A 20895-nucleotide genomic window follows, 5' to 3' on the forward strand; every position below is an offset into this window, starting at 1 on the left:
CCAGTAGACTCCCCACTCAACTGGGCCTTGTCCTTTTACCTCTCTCTTCCTCCAGCAACAGCTCCAGGCGCAGCACCTCTCTCAGCACGTGGCCCAAGGTCTGCAGGGCATGCAAATGGGACCCCACCCGGGGGGTCTCCCTCACCCTGGCCTGGCGCTGGGTGGAGGATCCGGCCTGCTAGCTCTGTCTGGGGCCCTGGGGGCCCAGCTGGCTGCCAAAGAGGGCCACGAGAGGGCCCACCTGGAGGCAGCCGCCGCTGCAGCCGCTGCCGAGCACCACAGAGGTATGGGCGGGGCCAGGGATGACGAGAGAAGGGAGAGAACATAGGTATAGGGTCTAGGCTAGGCTTGGCCAGGGTTTGGTCTAGGCTAGGCTTGGCCAGGGTTTGGTCTAGGCTAGGCTTGGCCAGGGTTTGGTCTAGGCTAGGCTTGGCCAGGGTTTGGTCTAGGCTAGGCTTGGCCAGGGTTTGGTCTAGGCTAGGCTTGGCCAGGGTTTGGTCTAGGCTTGGCTTGGCCAGGGTTTGGTCTAGGCTTGGCCAGGGTTTGGTTTAGGCCAGGCTTGGCCAGGGTTGGTCTAGGCTGGGCTGTTGGTTGGCCCTAGTTGGATTGGACTAGGGATTTATTGAATTTGATGACAATATTCTAAGTAGCATTGCTGGAGATTTGCATTTTATGTAGGTGAGAATGGTGATAGTCATGTTGTGTTGTGTTTACTCTGTTTTGGCTGGCTGCGGGGGCGTGGGGCGATGCTGCCCATAATGGACGTAGACCGCGAGGCTGGACCGGTGAGTAGAATACTGTCTAGTTATACTTCAATACATTGCCCTCTCTGGCACACTCAGCCCCTGTCGATGCAGAGTCACATTTCACACCTCTGGTTATGAAGTTGAAATGATTTATACAGTTCCTCTCACCTCATTATCACTCTCTTTAGAGCTCCATGTCCAACGGGGATAAAGGCCGTTCAGGAGCGGACTACCTCAGCAATGGGAAGAAGAGGAAAGCAGAAGAGAAGGAGTTCATGACAGACTATGTTAGTATGACAGACTAGCGCCGCGCTAGCACGACAGACGGTCACTTGCTCTAGATAAGTGTCTGCTACATTACTTGCATGTAAAATATTGAAATCAATCATGCCCGTAGTTTGGAAAGTACGGACATGTTGTGTGGCACGTCTCGGCGTACATCTTTTACTAAACCCCCATTTTGATTTTAGGGCAGCGATGCGGAGAAGAGTGATGACAATTTGGTGGTGGATGAGGTGAGTTGGCCCATCTCTGCGCCTCAGTTAATATCCTAATTCATAGTGAAAATTGACTGATTCAGATTGATGACAAAGCCTTCCGCAAGACCCACGGCTGGTTGACCCACCCCTTTGTGTGCCCCCCCCCCAGGACCCCTCATCCCCCCGCAGTGTGCACTCCTACTCATCCAGAGAGAACGGCCTGGACAAGCTGCCCCCCCTCCCGTAAAGACGCCCCACCTCAGGCCAGCCCCGCCTCCTTGGCCTCCTCCAGCAGCCAAGCCTCCCCCTCCCGCAGCAAGGACCGGGAGCCAGCAGTATGTACACGCCGACTGAATGCACATGCGCGCGCACGCACGCACACACATACATTCACATACAAGTGTCAAGTCTTAGAAACTGTTGAGCCAGTCCTGTTCATGCGTTTAGTGGGAAAGCCTTCTGAAACGATGCTCGTTAGTTGAGCTCTGGGTCAGATGTGCTGAATGTATGGTGAAACATGCACAGCCCATACACTCGTCTCCAGTGCTGCTTTTCCCCATTCAGCTTCACGCTCCGTGTCAGGACATCACCGTATGTAACCGTAGGCTGACTGAGCCTTATTGAATTCCTGCATATCTGTGCTTTGATCTGTCTTCGGCAGAGATGGATCGCATCCTAGATGCACTGTAGAACAGCCATCTGTTAAATACTGCAGCCATTCCAAATGTTTTCTGCATGTTGGGAGTCTGCAAGTCCACAGCATTAACATCTAATGTCTCTGTCAATAATAGGAGGAAGGACACTTAATGTTAACCTCACCCCTCCCCCTTGTTTTTCTCTTTCTTCTTTCCTCACATTCTTCTCTCACGCGCTCCCCTCTCCATCTCTTTCTGTCACCTGCTCCTTCTCACACACTCTTTCTCGTTCCCCCCCCGTCACAGAGGGAGAAGTCCAGCACCCCAGGTATGAAGCCAGGCACCCCCCACAGTTCCCAGGACTCCTCCACCCCCGGCCCCAGTGGGCCCCCACAGTTCCGCACCATCCCCGGCAAGCCTGGCGTTGACCCTCTGGGTAAGACCAAGCAACAGGCCGCGCCGCAGGTCACAGGTCACATGAACGCTTTATTGCTGAAGGAGAATCCAGTAGGTCTCAGTCATAAATGGTTTCAAATGCCAGTGTTGATCATCAGAGGATTCTTTTCTAAAGTGGCCAAAACAGTTTCCATCTACAGGAAGTATTTCAGACCGTGCATTAACCACAAAGGGAATCCACCTTTCATCCAGCTGAGCGTTCTAGATGCCTCTTGATCTGGTTTAACTGATGCGTCTGCTGATGTCTGGGAGAGCTGTGTAGTTCAGATTTTCAGCTGGAGCCTTTAAACAGCGAGATTAAGAGAGGTGACGGACTGTGACTGTGAACAGTTTTCATAATTGCGCTGTTTCAGTCTGTTGTGATGCATCAAACTGGCCGGCAGCTCCTTCTGTCTCCATCCTGAATTGTGTCCATCTGGCCAGCAGGGTGCGCTGGTGGTCTACTGCTGATCTGTACTGTGGCCGAAGCTCTGTGTCGATCTGATCCTGTTTGATGTAGAACAGTGCAGAGAGGATCTGAGATGCCTCCCAGGCTGCCTGTTTACACAGAGACTCTTCTATGTTAGCAAACTGTGTTAACTCTATCAGACACGCTAATGGGAATGCTAATAATGGCCTTTCCCAAGACAGTTAATACACACAACAGAGAATGGAATGAAAATAGAAGACTGTCGACAAATAAAACTGGATGGAAATGCCACCAATTCATCCTGATGTAAAATGGATGACAAAGTAGGGAAACCTCTATTTCAGCTGTAGATTCTCCTGAGAACCTCTGTATTCAAACATCAGCCCCAAGTCTGCTGGACTTCTCCTCGACTTATGAACAGTGTTTTGTAATTCACTTTGTCTCCGGCTGTTTTATTGATTCTCTCTGTTGAATCTTATCCCCTCTTTCCCCCTCTCTCCCTCTCTCCCCTGTCCATCAGCCCTGGGTCTGAGGAATCCTCTGGCGGTGCAGGGTGCGTACCCCCCAGGGGCCTTTGGCCTGCCCCCTCCGGGGGTGAACGGGGAGCTGGCAGGGGCAGCGGCAGCAGCCGCCTACGGGGCGGGGCTCCACCTGGTCTCCCCCCAGATGAACGGCTCCGCGGCCGCTGCAGCCGCCGCCGCGTACGGGCGATCACCGGTGGTAAGAGACGGGGAGGAGGGCAAGAGGGAGGGGGTGAGAATACATCAATGGTTGAAAGCCTGGTTACCCCATGTGTCTCCCGGGTTGGTCAGCACCGTCTGTGTTTGAGGGATTAGTACTCGACTAAAGGCTGGCCTTCGCTGTAGTGTCTCCCGGGTTGGTCAGCACCGTCTGTGTTTGAGGGATTAGTACTCAACTAAAGGCTGGCCTTCGCTGTAGTGTCTCACGGGTTGGTCAGCACCTTCTGTGTTTGAGGGATTAGTACTCGATTAAAGGCTGGCCTTCGCTGTAGTGTCTCACAGGTTGGTCAGCACCGTCTGTGTTTGAGGGATTAGTACTCGACTAAAGGCTGGCCTTCGCTGTAGTGTCTCCCGGGTTGGTCAGCACCGTCTGTGTTTGAGGGATTAGTACTCGACTAAAGGCTGGCCTTCGCTGTAGTGTCTCACGTCTGTGTTTGAGGGATTAGTACTCGAGTAAAAAGGCTGGCCTTCGCTCTGGTGTCTCACGGATTGGTCAGCACCGTCTGTGTTTGAGGGTTTAGTACTTGACTAAAGGCTGGCCTTCGCTCTAGCCTCTCCTTGTTGTGGCTTGGGTGCTGGTGAGCTAGAGAACGCGGTAGAAGGCCAGAGAACGCGTTCCTTCCACTCTAAATGTCCTGGTTCTGTAAGGGATGTGATAAGAACGTCGGTGGTGCTTCAGAAGTCCCGAGTCCACTGGGAGTTGCTGTGATGAAGCAGGGCCTTAATCATAATAGGGGTTATCAAGAAGTTCAGTAGAAAAAACTTTGATAGTGTCATAGTAAAATAAAAACCACCTTGCTTGGGCTTCAATTGAATTCAAATTTGCATGTCCTCAAAGTAGCTCCATCTCCACATGGAATGCTGTCATTATTCACCGTGGGAAACCAGAAGCGTTGACGTTTGGTGTACGCTGTTAACGCTCAGCTGCCTGTGCTAACATGGTTCTGTCTCTGTCCTCCAGGTGGGTTACGAGTCTCCTCACCCCCACATGAGAGTCCCAGGATTACCAGCCAGCATGCAGTCCTCTGCTTCAGGGAAGCCGTGAGTACAGTTCTTTATGGTCCTCTCTGCTTCTGCAACCACAACTTTCTTATAGTGTCACTGCACCCTCGTGTTCTCCCACCGCTGCCCTGTTATTGTAGGCTTTCACTGATGGTGGTAAACGCTAAGCCCTGGTTGAAGTAAAAACCTGTCCTGCTATCTTCTGCATTCTGTCTCTCCAGTGCCTACTCTTTCCATGTGAGCGCGGATGGACAGATGCAGCCGGTGCCTTTCCCTCCGGACGCCCTGCTAGGCCCGGGGATCCCGCGGCACGCCCGTCAGATCCACACTCTGAACCATGGAGAGGTGGTGTGTGCTGTCACCATCAGCACCTCCACACGCCACGTGTACACAGGGGGGGAAGGGCTGTGTCAAGGTGTGGGACATCAGCCAGCCTGGGAGCAAGAGTGCCATGGCCCAGCTGGACTGTCTGGTGAGTGGACACACTCTTTAACAGGGATTCATACTGCTTGATTTACTTCACGTGTCCTCTCCAATAAACGCGTTCCCTCTTTTCACCAATCAGAACAGGGATAACTACATCCGCTCCTGCAAACTCCTCCCCGATGGGCGGACCCTCATCGTTGGAGGTGAAGCCAGTACGCTGTCAATCTGGGACTTGGCCACACCCACTCCCCGCATCAAGGCGGAGTTGACGTCATCTGCCCCGGCCTGCTACGCTCTGGCCATCTCCCCCGACAACAAGGTCTGCTTTTCCTGCTGCAGCGACGGAAACATTGTAGTCTGGGACCTGCACAACCAGACCCTGGTCAGGTAAGAGAAGGAGGGAGGAGAGGAGTAGGAGGAAGGAGGAGGAGGAGGAGGAGGAGGAGGAGGAGGAGGAGGAGGAAGGAGGAAGGAGGAGAAGAAGAAGGAGAAGAAGGAGAGGGGCATGTATGACTCTGTCTGAATGACTGATTGTTAATGTTACCATGATCTTTGTTCCCCTCAGGCAGTTCCAGGGTCACACTGATGGGGCCAGCTGCATTGACATCTCCAACGATGGGACCAAACTGTGGACGGGGGGGCTGGACAACACAGTACGCTGCTGGGACCTGAGAGAGGGCAGACAGCTGCAGCAACACGACTTCACCTCACAGGTACAGATGGAACACCTGAAGCCATGTGAGATTAGCTGAGACCAGCTCTTCTGCTGCTTCGAGAAGCTGTGATATTATACTATGGTACCACTGTCTATGGTACCACTGTTTTTGGTACCACTGTCTATGGTCCTGTTCTCTATGGTACCACTCTTTAAGACCAGTTACTTTACTCCTCATTGTCGGAAGACGTGATGCTGATCATGATCTCTGTGAGATGAGTTCTGTTCAATGGTGTAATGTTTCTTTCACCTTCCTTCATTCTTTGCCTCTAGATCTTCTCCCTGGGCTACTGTCCTACAGGAGAGTGGCTGGCAGTAGGCATGGAGAGCAGTAATGTAGAAGTGCTACATGTCTCTAAACCAGACAAGTACCAGCTGCACCTCCATGAAAGCTGTGTTCTCTCACTGAAGTTTGCCTACTGTGGTACGTACCGCACTTTTTAATGCTTTCCTGGGTTGAACTAGTTTGAACTGAAATAGCCTATATAATCTTTCTCCCTTTGTGTGACTAAGTAGCAATCCCTGTTGGACATACCGTGTTTGTGTTTGTAGGTAAATGGTTTGTGAGCACAGGCAAAGATAACCTCCTGAACGCATGGCGGACACCTTATGGATCCAGCATATTCCAGGTAGGTCCTTGCTAGATGAGGATACATTTTTGTCTTTAGAGAAATGTGCTGTCTTGTTATTTAGGCCCTGTGTGTACTGTGTCTTCAGCTTAGTATGTACTGTACACTTATCTTTTATTACATTTTTTTAAAGACATTGCACTGTGAATAATGTTGCGCGATTCTGTCTGCGAGTGTGGCTTGACTTCATTCTTTGTTTCTCCAGTCAAAGGAGTCGTCCTCGGTGCTCAGCTGTGACATTTCCCCTGACGACCAGTTCATTGTGACTGGCTCAGGTGACAAGAAGGCCACTGTCTACGAAGTAATCTACTGAGGGAGAGCTCTGATTGGATGAAGTGGGGGTTAGGCTCCCATGGTGCACCAATGACTGTAAAGAGAGGGATGGACGTTGTGGAGACGAGAGACACGTTGTATTTTGTTGTTTTGTTTACGTTTGTAAAGGATGCAGATGAGGGCGAAGTCAGATCTCTGGAACTTTGACCTTTTTTCTTTTTTTTTTTTTTTTTAAATGCTCTGAAAAAAAGCTGGTAGTCTAGCGACACAAAATGTGGGATTCCTCCAAAGACCTCTTTGTTTTCTTTTTTTTGTTTCCTTTTTTTAACGAAATGAAACCTCTGTAGTAAACAAAACATTTGCAACAAGAAAAAAACCAATATTTTTTTAGCCTCTGAATTCTTGATGAGCTGTAGGACCATGTTGTGTGTTGCCGATGGAGGTAAGGGGCGGAGGGGGGTGAGAGGATGTAGGCCAAGAGGGGTGGTGCCTGACTGTGTGTCCATAGGTGACCAAAGTTGTCTGTAGCTCGGTCCGGTTCTCGTGCTCGTAACACGGTCTCTCTGAACACCCTAATCTTGGCTCCACCGGCCGGTGTCTCGTAGATGGCGTCGCGGACAGACGGCTGTGCTGTGTGATTCCAGTGAATCAACACGGTTGGTCAGCAGCAATATGATTGTATTATTGTATATGGTGAAATGACAGAACTTCCAGAATATGAATTCAACATTTGTGTTCAGTTTCCAGCAATTTCAGGAAAATGGCTCCATCAAAGCTCAACGTCATTAGTGTTTTCTATTGTATTTGTTCTGGCACATAGATATTTTCACTACTGCATCGTGACCTTTGAACCCGGTATAGCTATATGAACTGTAAATAAAGCTCTCTAAAGGCAGTGGAAGTACATTGTTCGTGGTCGGAGTTGCACAGATCCAGGATGAAAAGGAATTTACTACTATTGGAAAAACAAGTTGTATGATTTATTTGTACGATGGAATGTCCGTTTTAGTTTCGAGTGTCTCTTTAAGTGCGTATTCCCATGAGGGGCGGGGCTATGATTAACTACCATATGTGACTGACTGATGGGAAGGTGGGGAAGAGGTCTGTAGCCACACAGACGAGTGAGCGCTTTGGTACAGGCCTGTCTTTCTCCTGGTGGTGTAATAAATGTCATTGTCTCACTGTGTCCTCAACTGAAAGCAGGCCAGAGGAGACCTGTCGCTCCAGTGTCCTCTCAGTCCCCCCCTCCCCCCACACCCTGTGTACTCTATATATAGAAACCCACCACCCTGAGTGGGGCCAGGAGTGGGCAGTCCTGCCCGTGTACAAATAATGATGATAATGCAATGTGTTCAAAGCTACTGTGTGGCCCGTGTAAATCTGACCGGTCCGAAGGGTGTACGTGTTGACTTCTACGGAGACGTCACGGAGACCCTCCAGGGCCACGTCGTATAACGGTCTGTCATTTGAGAGGACGACCATGTCCTGGCGTAGACACCGATCTACGGGAGGGGAAGGATTGGCTGGTGCCACGTTGTCTCCGAGAGAAGATGGGGAGTTGGTGGGTACGAGCCAGGGGATGGACCACTGGGGCAGGTGAAAGAGGGTGGGGTGGGGGGGGGGGGGGGGGGGTGAGAGTAGATCTAGGTGATGTAACGAGACCAATAAACTATTTTGTATGGTTCTGGTTGGTATTGTCCTGTCTTCCAACATAAAAGCCACATGATATTAGAGGAAACACAAATGTACACGGTACTTGAAAAAGATGGACACAGTTTCTTTATTTATTTTTCACTTTCTTGTACAACACATGGGAAATGCGCCAGGAAGGAAACAGTGCTTTTTTTTTTTTTAAGTTCCTTGGCTTTAAAAAGTAACTAAATGATAGGTTTAAAATATAAAAGTCATTAACTGTGGGAACAGAGGAAGCAGAAGCAGGGGATATGAAGGTTTTGCTGACAGTGAGCGTAGGGAGACGGTCTATGGCTAACGACAGTGAGTTGGGAGGGGGAGGCAGGCATCAAATACTGGACACATCTCATGGTCTCCCGTCCCCAACACCTGCTTCTGTACACTAACCACAGACTGAACAGAAACACTCCAATAGCATCACACACCAATGACTGAACATACTGAAGCACGGTTATCACTTCTGCTTGAAACAGGAACCAAAAGAATTTGTCTGAAAAAGCTGTCCCAAAAATGGAGGGCCATTTTAAGGGCCCGTTCTCCAAGGAGGACACATCAGATATAAAAATAAAATAAAAAAAAATAAAAGAGTAAACAAAAAAACATCAATCTGCCCCACCACTGTGTGTTTCTGCTAGGGGGAGGAGTCAAACCCTCCTGGCCCCCTACTAACCAAGGTCAATTCACAGGCACAGGCAACCATAGCTTCCTCTTAAAAACAAAGAAACCAGTACTGAAACTAAAAATAAATAATGTAAAGCAGCTGTAGCGTGACTATAAAAAAATCTACACATTTAGGAACTGTGAGGCAAGTTCTAGTTAAGCAAGTTTTTTTTTCAGTATACATGGATATCATCTTTTCTTAATTTGCCACCCTTTGGAGCATGTAGTATAATACAAAGAGTTAAAGAGCATTAAGTAGGGAGCATCGTCAGGAGAACAACCCATTGGTGAGCATTAGGATGTACAGCACTGCTCCTGTTCAGTGTTTGTGGCACAGGGACCCACAGAGACCTAGATTGACTCTGCTCCTCATTAAATGCTGCCTTTGTGAGACGAAAATAAAATAGATATTAGGGGAGTGAGACGGGGAGCGCTGCTATGAATATTTAATTGGGTGAAAGGCTTTGTATGTGTATCTATCTCTCTGTGTTATGGTTACATCTCTGGGGCAGAGCTCCAACATGGCCTGGCTCAAGGCGCTAGATCTACCCAGCTCCTGACACCCCTGGCTGGGGAGTTGCGGTTCAGCGTCGGCCTCATTAAGGGTTCCACTGTCAGGCTAATGAAATCGATTGTCTGGTATCAGTGCTCCTTGCTGCAGCTCCCAGAGTGGCCCACTCCTCTGGGGTTTCCCTTCCGCTGAGCTCTTAATCAGGAAACCGTACTAATTACCCCTCCTCTCAATCTCTCTCCTTCCTTCTCTCGTTATCTCGAGCAGTCTACTTCTTTCTTTCTCTGTACTTATCGCCCCGCATATTCCTCTCGTCCTCACTTCTCTTTCCTTATTTCTTGCCTCCTCCTCAGGCTACTGGGGGTGGGTGCTGGATTAAACATCTAGCTGACATTAGGAGGAGTAGTGAGGGTCTTTGGGAACTGGAGCATGGGAGCTTTGCTACTGTACAGAAGAACCATGGTTGCCCCCACCTGCCTGGCTGTGGGCATGAATGTTGTTCCCCGTCCGACCCACCCACCAAGCCACCCGCCCCTCTGAATGACCCTGCCCCCTTCTCATGTTCTCAGTAAACCACCTCATACACCGTAGCCTTCTTGTCTCCAGAACCGGTCACTATGTACTTATCATCTGGTGACACATCGCAACTCAGGACCGACGAAGACTCCTTGGACTGAAAGAGAGGAGAGAGAGAGAGCGAGGAGAGAAAGGCGAGAAAGGACAGAGAGGAGAGAGAGAAAGGACAGAGAGGAGAGAGAGAGACCGGGGGGAAAGAATAAAAACATTGAGTCATTGAAGAAATCAGAGGAGCCTGCCATAGCCTGGATATTATGAGTAGGTGTAATAACACTGCCGAATGACTCACCGACCAATTAGCCACGTCTTAACCACGGCGCACCGAGTTTAAACACAGAGACGGACTAAGCAGTTGCAGACAGTATGAGACGGAGGTTAAGTGAGAGACGGACGTGTGTTTACTCAAGGAGACAGATCGGTCTGGGAAGGAACACACTTCCAACAATTGTTCAAGAGTGGTGGCTGAGTGACAGTGATGGGTGGAGATCTCCCTGAGGGTTTCGCATGGCACCACACATCCCTGCTCTAGTCAGGAAAGCGTCTCTCAACTCGCACCACGTCTAATGTGTTTCTGTGCTGTTCTGAAACGCAGCCTTCCATGGTTTGCTCATAGCTCAGCATCCCTTAATACAAGAGATGCATCGGTGTCTTGTAGCACATAGATGTATTTACTACAACAAAACAGAGCACTAAAAACCTCTCTCTTCAGACCCAATAATGGGTATTGTCAATCATCTCTTGTGGCCTGATGTATACCTGATAATAAGAAAGCGCAAGTAATTACATGGGATTTGATCATCTCGTTAATAGTGGTTGCTAAGCAATACAATAATGCCCCTTAACTGACAATGGTGCCTGTCTTCTTCTTCCTGTCTGACTGCCAGAGTGAAGTGTCTCCCCAGGTTCCTAACACAAAGTGGTTTGGCTGTGCTCTCAGCATCACTAGTCACAGACACACAGGGCTAACTCTTTCTGACTCCACACATTACCTGAATAAACAATCCCCACTCCATCCTTTATCTCCAGCAGGGTCTGTTTGTCAGCGTCAGACCTCTGATCCTGGCCCCAGGTGCTTCCCTATGCCTTCTCCTAACTCAACCTCTCTTCTTCACCTATCCATCCTCACCTACCTCTCTGGACCCATCCTCCCCCTACTCTCCTAACAAAGAAGTCAATGACAACCCAAATGAAACAGGTGGGCTTTTAAAATGGGCTCTGAAAGGAATCCATGGGGGTGCTTACCGGGTGCCAATTAAACTCTGGTAGGGTTTTAAAGCACCCAGCAACGATGTGCACAACATTTGGCTGATGACAAACATTTAAAAGATAAAAGTCTTTGTTTAAAATTTTTAAATAGACAACAGGTTAAAAACATTTTGACCAACAAGGATGATTCAAATCAGGGCATGCCGCATAATCAAACCCGAAGTGGAAAAATCCAACACCTGTGAAGGCGCCAGTGTGCTTGGTTGTGTTTGCTACTAGCTTAGCATACTCTTAAAAAAAATGCATCGCTTGATGACAATGGAAATAGCAGCAATGAAACGGTTTGTCTCTCTTAAAATGCCATAGCAACAACATAGACAGTAAACACTAGCTGAAAATAGTCTGAATTAATCTGAGATTACATTGATAAAGATTTTTTTTTTTTTTAAATGTGATCATCATGTACGAGCCAAGAAGTTTGTTTGGGAAGCATACAGACAGCTTGAGCTTCTTCCTCCTTCACATGCCTTATCACCCCCCCCCCCCCTTTATCCACATCCTTTATCATCCCCCCCACCACCACCTCCTCCACATCACAGGTTCACCACGGCTGTCAATCAGCCGACCACTAGTGTGAGAGAGACCATTTTGACTGACAGCCACGCTCACACTACAGAGAGCTGGAGGAGGGAGGGCGGGAGGTGTACAAAGGATGGGGTTGTGGTGAGTGAGAGTAAATGGAGGACGAAGAGAAGTGCGGCTGTAGATGCGAGAGAGATGGATCAGGGGAAAAGCAAGAGAAAAAGCAAAGAAATGGAGGCGGGGGGGGTGTGGGAGGAATTTGGGTTTTGGATAACAGAGTAGATAGATCCTGCGCTCCATCAAGGCTGCAGATCCCTTCCCCTTCTGCGCCACGCCATCGAGCAGCAATATGACAGCCTCCCTCTCTCCCACACGACACACATCTCTATCCTCATAAATGGCCCTTCCTTCGCTGTAACTCATTATCAGGCTCAGACATGCCCAGCAGAGAAGCAGACTATGCCGGGCTCGGCTAAAAATGGCTTTCTAAAATGTTGTCTGAAAAAATTCATCCATGTATTTTCTTTGTGAAAGGGGGGGCGTGGTGACATGGATTGCGGTGTTGCTGTATGTTCTCTGATAAATCCCAGTAGGTCACCTTGACTCATCCAATCTGTGATAAACTACATCTCCCTCAGTGACAAGATTAGACTGGGTAATAGATTGGAGTTGGTTGTGGTCAAGGGATTGTATAGGGCAATTCTGCCCACCTCACTCACCTGGAAAATACTGGCTCCATATGGTGTCCTCCATGCATTCAGCAGATTGTCCTTCCCAGTGCTCACAAACCACTTGCCTGAAACATGCACAAACACACTTTATATTTCAGAGTCAGTATCGAAGCATTCTACATGTAATTGGAATAAATAGGAAAGATAGAAGAATGTCAGAGTTGTGTCAGAGAACTCTGACTAGGAACCTGAGCTTCTACGTACCACAGGAGGCAAACTTCAGTGAGAGAACACAGCTTTCATGGAGGTGCAGCTGGTACTTGTCTGGTTTAGAGACATGCAGCACTTCTACATTACTGCTCTCCATGCCTACTGCCAGCCACTCTCCTGTAGGACAGTAGCCCAGGGAGAAGATCTAGAGGCAGAGAATGAAGGAAGGTGAAAGAAACATTACACCATTGAACAGAGCTCATCTCACAGAGATCATGATCAGCATTACGTCTTCCGACAATGAGGAGTAAAGTAACTGGTCTTAAAGAGTGGTACCATAGCGAACAGTACCAGAGACAGTGGTACCATAGACAGTGGTACCATAGACAGTGGTACCAAAAACAGTGGTACCATAGACAGTGGTACCATAGTATAATATCACAGCTTCTCGAAGCAGCAGAAGAGCTGGTCTCAGCTAATCTCACATGGCTTCAGGTGTTCCATCTGTACCTGTGAGGTGAAGTCGTGTTGCTGCAGCTGTCTGCCCTCTCTCAGGTCCCAGCAGCGTACTGTGTTGTCCAGCCCCCCCGTCCACAGTTTGGTCCCATCGTTGGAGATGTCAATGCAGCTGGCCCCATCAGTGTGACCCTGGAACTGCCTGAGGGGAACAAAGATCATGGTAACATTAACAATCAGTCATTCAGACAGAGTCATACATGCCCCTCTCCTTCTTCTCCTCCTTCCTCCTCCTCCTCCTCCTACTCCTCCTCCTACTCCTCTCCTCCCTCCTTCTCTTACCTGACCAGGGTCTGGTTGTGCAGGTCCCAGACTACAATGTTTCCGTCGCTGCAGCAGGAAAAGCAGACCTTGTTGTCGGGGGAGATGGCCAGAGCGTAGCAGGCCGGGGCAGATGACGTCAACTCCGCCTTGATGCGGGGAGTGGGTGTGGCCAAGTCCCAGATTGACAGCGTACTGGCTTCACCTCCAACGATGAGGGTCCGCCCATCGGGGAGGAGTTTGCAGGAGCGGATGTAGTTATCCCTGTTCTGATTGGTGAAAAGAGGGAACGCGTTTATTGGAGAGGACACGTGAAGTAAACCAAGCAGTATGAATCCCTGTTAAAGAGTGTGTCCACTCACCAGACAGTCCAGCTGGGCCATGGCACTCTTGCTCCCAGGCTGGCTGATGTCCCACACCTTGACACAGCCCTTCCCCCCTGTGTACACGTGGCGTGTGGAGGTGCTGATGGTGACAGCACACACCACCTCTCCATGGTTCAGAGTGTGGATCTGACGGGCGTGCCGCGGGATCCCCGGGCCTAGCAGGGCGTCCGGAGGGAAAGGCACCGGCTGCATCTGTCCATCCGCGCTCACATGGAAAGAGTAGGCACTGGAGACAGGGATGAGGGAAAGAAAAAGTGAAAAAGGTCAGAATGGTAAAAAAGGCAACCAATGCAATCAACGTCTGTATATTACTACTATCAGCAATGCACAAGCATGGAAGGCTGACTACACTTTAAAGGCATTAGATGCTGAGAAATAGTTTAATAGCTTTACACAATAACCGTTGGCAGAATGCAAAAGGGAAAAGTGCCATTTCTAATGGCCGATCAATAGTGTGACAAGACAGTTGTTGGCGTAATATCAAAATTGGGAAAAACTTGCTGCTTGCTCCAGCTGAAATTGCAACATTGGAGAGGAGACGTACGGTTTTCCCCCAGAGGATCCACCAGACAGTGAAGAGGAAAGCCCTGGCGCCCTGAGGTGAGAGCGAGACTCATACGCAACCTGGACAGACAAGGAGGAAGATCACACTATTTGGAGAGTTCTAATTACGATCATCCTGCCTTCTAACAGCTCAGAAAAACATCTTAGCAAAGATTCATCAAATCAAGTGATCTTTATTTATTTTAATTTCTTTAACTATTACCACGGAAAACATTGTCTAACGAGCCGATGTTGTTTGAAACCTGTGGTGCACATCTTCCACAAACTGGCTTCATTTCATTCCTAGTGATTTAGCAACCCGATACCAACCAGGGCAAACAGGTGTGTGCACTAGCTAGTCGATTAGGGACATTGCTGATTAATTCACTGCCAGGAAGAGATAAAGGCTGTCCAGAAGGTCTGAACCTGTTTGAGGTCTTCAACTCACCAAGGGGCTGCGCGTGTAGGCGCTGGCGGCAGCGCTGATCTGGGGCGAGAGAGTGAGGGGGCCCCCGAAGCCCCCGGGACTCGCCAGCTCCCCGTTAAGGCCTGCGTGGGACACCACCCCAAAGTGAGCCGGGTATGAACCAGAGGGCACAGATAGGGGACTGCGGAGAGCTGGTTGGGAGGGTGTTGGGGGGAGGTAAAGTGGGGGTAGGTAAGAAAAAAATGTTACTTTCCAGCAGGGTAAGAGAAGGTAAGACAGATGGCGTGGAACTGCTGGCTGTTCACACCAGTAAATGTCACAGTTCACACAGGTAACAGTCAGAGCTGACTTCTGACTAAAACGCTGCATCTTTGCTGCTTAATGCAGATTGCAAATTAGGACAGGTGTGAATTGATACCTTAGCAGACTGATGTGAACACGGCAGCACATTATCACAGGAGGGGCGTTTAAAAGGTAACAGGACTAGGGGACAGAAGGTACGACAGACAGGGGTGTCTGACTCACCCAGGGGGTCAGCAGAGGTGGCAGCCTTGCTGACCAATCGAAGGCAGGACGTACTCGGGCCCGCAGGGCCGGGGGTTAGGGCCTCGCAGTGAGACGGGGACGGGGTGCTCGACTTAGACAGTGGAGACCCAGACTTCTCCATCTACAGAGAGGAGAACCAACAAGAGATACTGTGAAACAACCAGACAAACTCTGGAGTTAGAGATATGTGACACGGTCTACATCACTTTACATAGTTGCCTGTAGTTCCATTAAATCTGTAGCTCCCACCTGTGCTGAGTCCTTGGCCTTGCCCACGGGGGGACTGCGTGGTTGAGGAGAGGAAGGGGCTGCCCCGGGGCTCCTGGGGGACCCTGGTAACTCCTTCCTCAGGTTAGGGGCCCGGTCCAGACCGTTCCCGTGGGGGGAGCGAGGAGGGGTTCCCACAGGGGACGTGGGCTCCTGGGACAGACAGACAGATCTCCAGGTCAGCCCATACCGCCAAGACCGTACAGCTTCACATTACCTGTCAAAAACCTGGAAAGCCATGAGCTTCTAAACATTCCAGACCACTTTAAGAGCTGTTGAAACACACAGTTGCCTGTTACTGCACGTCAAACACAGACGATTGTTAACCTCCCTGGCTGGCACAGCCAACTCAGAAAAAGCATTCACATCTGCTCCAAGTCTGCTGCAGTCAGCACTTCTAGCTGTCACAGAGTATGAACCAACCAGAGCACACATCCACCGACAGAACTAAAACCATCACCAGAGACATTGCCTCTCACAGTCCTATTAGGAACATCTGTCAAATTCTCCAGTAGTTCTGGCCGCAAAAATCACACATCTTTCTTGCTTTTGTACTGCGCAGTATCAAACACAGAAAGCTTAGATAAAACATATTGTGTTACCCCGCGTGAAGTATTTAAAGAATTAAAATATTCTCAGGGCATAAACGGCTTTGCATAAATAAAGGAAGCACATTGCTGCTATCTGATGAGAGGAGAGCTGTGTGTGTTTAAGAGTTGTGTTCAGCAAGGAGAGACTGCACTCACTAGCAGAGAACAGCAGCTAGCACCACATAATGAGCTTCCATAATAATATTCACTATTTACAAGGACTTGATGCAAGTGTCTAATTGTGCTATGTACAGTGCCCTCCACAATCATTGCCCCCCCTTGTTAAAGATGAGCAAAAAACCGCTATGATTTCTTTGTGTATCAGCTTGATAAAACATCAAAAATATGAGAAAACTCGAACCTTTAAGGTTAAACCGTTCAAAGATTGTAAGTACATGATGTTTTGACACCCCTGCATTCAGTACATTGCGCCCCCTGCTCATGCCAGAAAACAGCACTGATGAGGTGAGAAGAATCTGTTCCTAATGACTAAGATGAACAAAAACAAATATTAATCGAGGGGAAGATACGTATTAGATTTGGTTGGTAAGAATTTCCTCAGGGTGCCCGATTATAACACACCTGCTAACTTTGGCATCATCAACAAGCTGTTTCCCCACTGACAGGATGTAAATGGTGTTCTGCACGGTTCTCTTTAAACTCTTTAAACTCTGGAGGTGTGTGTGTGAAAGCTTAAGAGGGCAACTATTTAGATGATACTGGATTAAGATTTAAATAAAATACACCCAGTCGTCAAACTGAACACGAGGTCTAAATGAAATGCCACTTTGGCTTTTAAACCCAATTCCTCTAGGTTTGGGGATGGGGGGGAGGGGGGGGCAGCATTTGAGGTCATTAGGGTTAAAGGTCTGGCTCAAAGACAAAAAGACAGATCTGTTTTCTCTTGCCAGATCAGAGATTTGACTCAGAACTAGTCAGATGCTCTAGCCGCTAGGACATCTCACACGCTGCCATGTCTGGCACCAATGATCATACCTTCAGTTAAGGTCACTTAGGTCAACGAAATTTGGCCATTCGAACATGCAATCAAACAAAAACTGAATCCGCCAGTGCCGGTCGTGCTTTATAGCAAGCTGTATTGTCTGTAGAAGTGGCCTATTTCCGTGGCTGGATCAACTGGCCTCAGAATGTGTGTACACTGGCTCTCAAAAACATTCACCCCAGATTGTATAGAGAAACAAATGTGAAATCTAAATAATGATACCGATTGGGTGTTTATGCCACTGATGAATGCAAGTTAATAATGTCAAAGTGAAAAATAACATCTGCAAATTGTTCTTAATTAATTACAAATGTAAAACAGAAAATAATTGATTGCGCAAGTTTTCACCCCCTTTGGTGTGACACGCCTGAATGAGCTGTGGTGCAAACCAGTTGTCTTTAGAAGTCACATAATAATTGGAGTCGATTCTATCTGCATGCAATTAAGGTGTTTCACATGATTTGAGGTTAAAAACACCTGTCTCTGGCAGGTACCACGGACAGTACAGTTGCTAACAAAAACAAGGTACTGAATATCCCCCAGGGCACAGTAAAGTCCATTATTAAGAAATTGAGAGAATATGACAACTGAGAATCTGTCTAGAACAGGCCGTCCTCAAGAACTAAGTATCCGTGTGAGAAGGGTACCAGTCAAGGAGACCACCAGAGAAATGCGGTTCAAAATCAGTGTTTATTGCTGTAATACAGGGCACCATTTTCTAAAATTAGATCTCCATACCAGTTAGTTTTTCCTGTATGAATTAAATTAAATAAAAATACACGTAGAATATTCAGATTGGAACAGGTCAATGACCCCAAACATACAGCTGAAGCAACACTGGAGTGGCTTGAAAACAAAAAGCTAATTGTCTCAAGTGGCCCAGTCAAAGCCCAGACATATAGTAAAACCTCAAGAGACGATGTGGAAAGAGTTGAAAATTGCTGTTCAACAAAGGTCCCCATCCAACTTGACAGAGCTTGAGCCTTTTTTGCAAAGAATAATGGCCAACAATTGCTGTGTCCAGATGTGCAAAGCCAGCACACTCATTGTCTGATTTGATCTAGTAGTTACTTGGAACTAGGATGAAGTTGCCTGGAGTAGATTCTAATATGAGGTAAAAGTCATTTGACAGGTTTTGTTAGTACTGACGGAACGGCCAGCTGGTCCTAGATTTATCCCTTGGGTACCTCATTAGAGACGTCCACCACCAGGTTGTCCTCACTCTTGTCTCCATCACTGTCCTGTGAGACACACAGGAGAACATCAGAAACACTCTTTCTCACCTCAACATTATTGCCAACCCTTTGCTACCTCAGGCATACGCAACGACTCATACACATGTGCACAAAACACACAGGCTTGCTTGTACACGCACACACACGCACACGCACATACACACACGCACACGCACACACACACACACACGCACACGCACCCACGCACGCACACACACGCACACACACACACACACACACACACACACACACACACACACACACACACACACACACACACACACACACACACACACACACACACCCTATAGACCTCTCCTTCTGTTTGGCCATATCGCTGCATTACTCCTCTCTTTCTCTCTCTGGGAATAGGGGTGACAGCGATGGCACTTAGTCACCATGGCAACAGTGCTTTGATGTGATCACGGCCTGATATTTTGATTGACATCACGGTGGAGTGACATCACTCCCTAATTATATTGGGCCAGATCAGGGCCCTGGCAGAGAGGAAAGGAGGTAGACTATTTCTGGACAGTAGGAAAAAAATCAACCATGGTACAATGTAATACAGGAGGGCCGCTGATCAAGAGAGCTCTCCGTCCGGATTATTTTTAAAACCAAAAAACATCTCCCTTCAAAAATGATGTGATATGTGAGGCATACGCAGTATGCTCATTACACAACGATAGAGCGAGATCATGTTAATTCAAATGATCTATTTTGGTAATCTCTTGTATTCCATATTGGCAAAATTAAATTACAAAAGCAACTATCAACACAGTGAGTTGCAGAATCATTATGTGCCCTTGGTTGACCTGTGATGTCAGAGACTTGGTGCAGATAAAGTGTAAACACTGCAGTGCGGGTTTGAATGAATGGCATGCATACGTACATAGTGAGGTGGGAGGGCCTCCTTGTCTTCACAACGCCTCCTTTTGCTGTCGTTACCTCCCTGTGAGGAAGAATACCCCCCTGACGGGCCCTGACGCTCCTCCACTGGCTGGCTGTCTGTTGATGAGACAGACTTACTCTGCACACACACACACACACACACACGAAAAGTCGACACAGTTCGTAAGGCATAAAGAAAATGCAATCAAACTGCAAAAGTGAATGAACCTGATTCTTGCAAAAGCAAATGTAAAATCTGACATTGATCTAACAGAATCCCCTTTTCTTATCTATTTCTGCCATTTGGGTGATTAAAATGGAATATTATTCCGGAGGTCCATGTGGGCTAACTCTATTCTCTTTGATCCTTTGACTTCTACGGAACGTTATGCTCTTCGGAACTGGGAAGCAAGCAGACAGGAAGCTGGATGGACGGACAAAACCAGAACCCACAAAGAACCACAGTTTTCTCAACAAACTCCCAGTCTTCTCCTCCAACTACTCCTCCTCCAGTCTCTCCCCCTCTCACTCCTTTCCCCCTGATCCCACGCTCTCTTCCTCTAGTTAACATTCTAATAAATCAAACTTCCTGACTAAAAAGGATATTCAATGTTCTGCATTGTAGGCCTCTTATTCCCCTTACTGGTTTTGCTGTAGTATAACTCAGACTATCATTTTCAGTGAGTCGGTTATTCGCTAGCAGTAGCCATTCTCGTAGTAGCGGATAGAACAAAAAAGGCACTGCAATGTGTACCAACATCTTCCTGTAAGAAACTGTACATCTCATCTCTCAATGTCAACAAGTCTTCCCACCCCCCATAACCCCATTTGGTGTCATAACAAAAGCCATCATCTTAATAGACTAGTCTTTAACATTAGAGAAAAAAAAAACAAACAGAAAAGGAGCCAGGCAAGCCTAGTTAATACAGCCCGCAATCAAAAGTGACAAAAGTTGTAACCCTCACTGGATTTGAACCTGGGTTTCCCATGTGAGGTTTCATGTCTTTAACCCCTACACCACGGTCCTACATGTTAGTACAGGGTCAGTATGGCATCTCAACATTAGAACATTTTGCCACGCGTTAACATCACACCAAGTTTGAATATTTTGTTTCTTATTAAGTTTACTTCCACCACAAATAGCATCTATGAAATGTATGGCTTTTGCCACAGGCCGTTTTAACAGCTTATTATCCAGTAATAGGCCTACAAGTATCTAACTTACTACTTGAACTTTACACAGCCAAGGTTATTAATGACTGTGACGGGAGTTGAAAGAGGGACCTGTTGCTCCGTAGTCCACGTTTCTAACCATTACACTATTAAACAAGGGGTACTAAGTCAGTCAATAAGAGACATTCCCTCTTCTTGGCCGGCTCCCCTTATGCGGTCCGGTAAAAAAACACACTAAGAAAAAGAAAATGTCTTAGCACACTATAATCATTTTTACTTAAATCTTAACAGATCACAAGCTTTCCCTGTTTCCCTGTGTTAACAGAATGAGAGGACAGTGGTCTGGAAGTCCACCAGTGTGTCCATTCCCTCTGATCCAACAGTACCAATGTTAGAGTAAAACAGTGACCGCAGTACTGGACCCATAGAGTGTCAGGGG

General features: G+C 48.0%; 2 protein-coding genes across 6 annotated transcripts in view; one reads left to right on the forward strand and one right to left on the reverse strand.

Moving 5' to 3' along the window:
• The window catches only part of tle2a (TLE family member 2, transcriptional corepressor a), a 37813-nt gene extending 30923 nt beyond the window's left edge, over window positions 1–6890 (forward strand). Inside the window, 16 exon segments of the mRNA XM_010871737.5 lie at window positions 56–284; window positions 724–785; window positions 935–1033; window positions 1217–1261; window positions 1395–1457; window positions 1459–1560; window positions 2167–2296; window positions 3246–3445; window positions 4427–4506; window positions 4689–4860; window positions 4862–4939; window positions 5033–5280; window positions 5459–5606; window positions 5882–6032; window positions 6161–6237; window positions 6443–6890. Of these exon segments, the coding sequence (XP_010870039.1) occupies window positions 56–284; window positions 724–785; window positions 935–1033; window positions 1217–1261; window positions 1395–1457; window positions 1459–1560; window positions 2167–2296; window positions 3246–3445; window positions 4427–4506; window positions 4689–4860; window positions 4862–4939; window positions 5033–5280; window positions 5459–5606; window positions 5882–6032; window positions 6161–6237; window positions 6443–6550 (1992 nt within the window). The 3' untranslated portion in view covers window positions 6551–6890.
• A 1376-nt stretch (window positions 6891–8266) lies between these two features.
• tle2b (TLE family member 2, transcriptional corepressor b) overlaps window positions 8267–20895 on the reverse strand; it is a 47786-nt gene continuing 35157 nt past the window's right edge. For 4 of the 5 annotated variants that reach the window (XM_034293735.1, XM_029121546.2, XM_029121547.2 and 1 more), the window contains 12 exons: window positions 19285–19422; window positions 18345–18398; window positions 15547–15717; window positions 15277–15418; window positions 14773–14942; window positions 14326–14405; window positions 13758–14007; window positions 13417–13664; window positions 13129–13276; window positions 12673–12823; window positions 12457–12533; window positions 8267–10046 (listed from right to left, as the gene is read on the reverse strand). In XM_034293735.1, the coding sequence (XP_034149626.1) occupies window positions 9939–10046; window positions 12457–12533; window positions 12673–12823; window positions 13129–13276; window positions 13417–13664; window positions 13758–14007; window positions 14326–14405; window positions 14773–14942; window positions 15277–15418; window positions 15547–15717; window positions 18345–18398; window positions 19285–19422 (1737 nt within the window). In that variant the 3' untranslated portion in view covers window positions 8267–9938. The remainder of the gene's footprint in view (window positions 10047–12456; window positions 12534–12672; window positions 12824–13128; window positions 13277–13416; window positions 13665–13757; window positions 14008–14325; window positions 14406–14772; window positions 14943–15276; window positions 15419–15546; window positions 15718–18344; window positions 18399–19284; window positions 19423–20895) is intronic. The other variant, XM_034293736.1, reaches the window with a different exon arrangement.

This window comes from Esox lucius, chromosome 8 (genome assembly GCF_011004845.1).
Source record: "Esox lucius isolate fEsoLuc1 chromosome 8, fEsoLuc1.pri, whole genome shotgun sequence".
Lineage (NCBI taxonomy): Eukaryota > Metazoa > Chordata > Actinopteri > Esociformes > Esocidae > Esox > Esox lucius.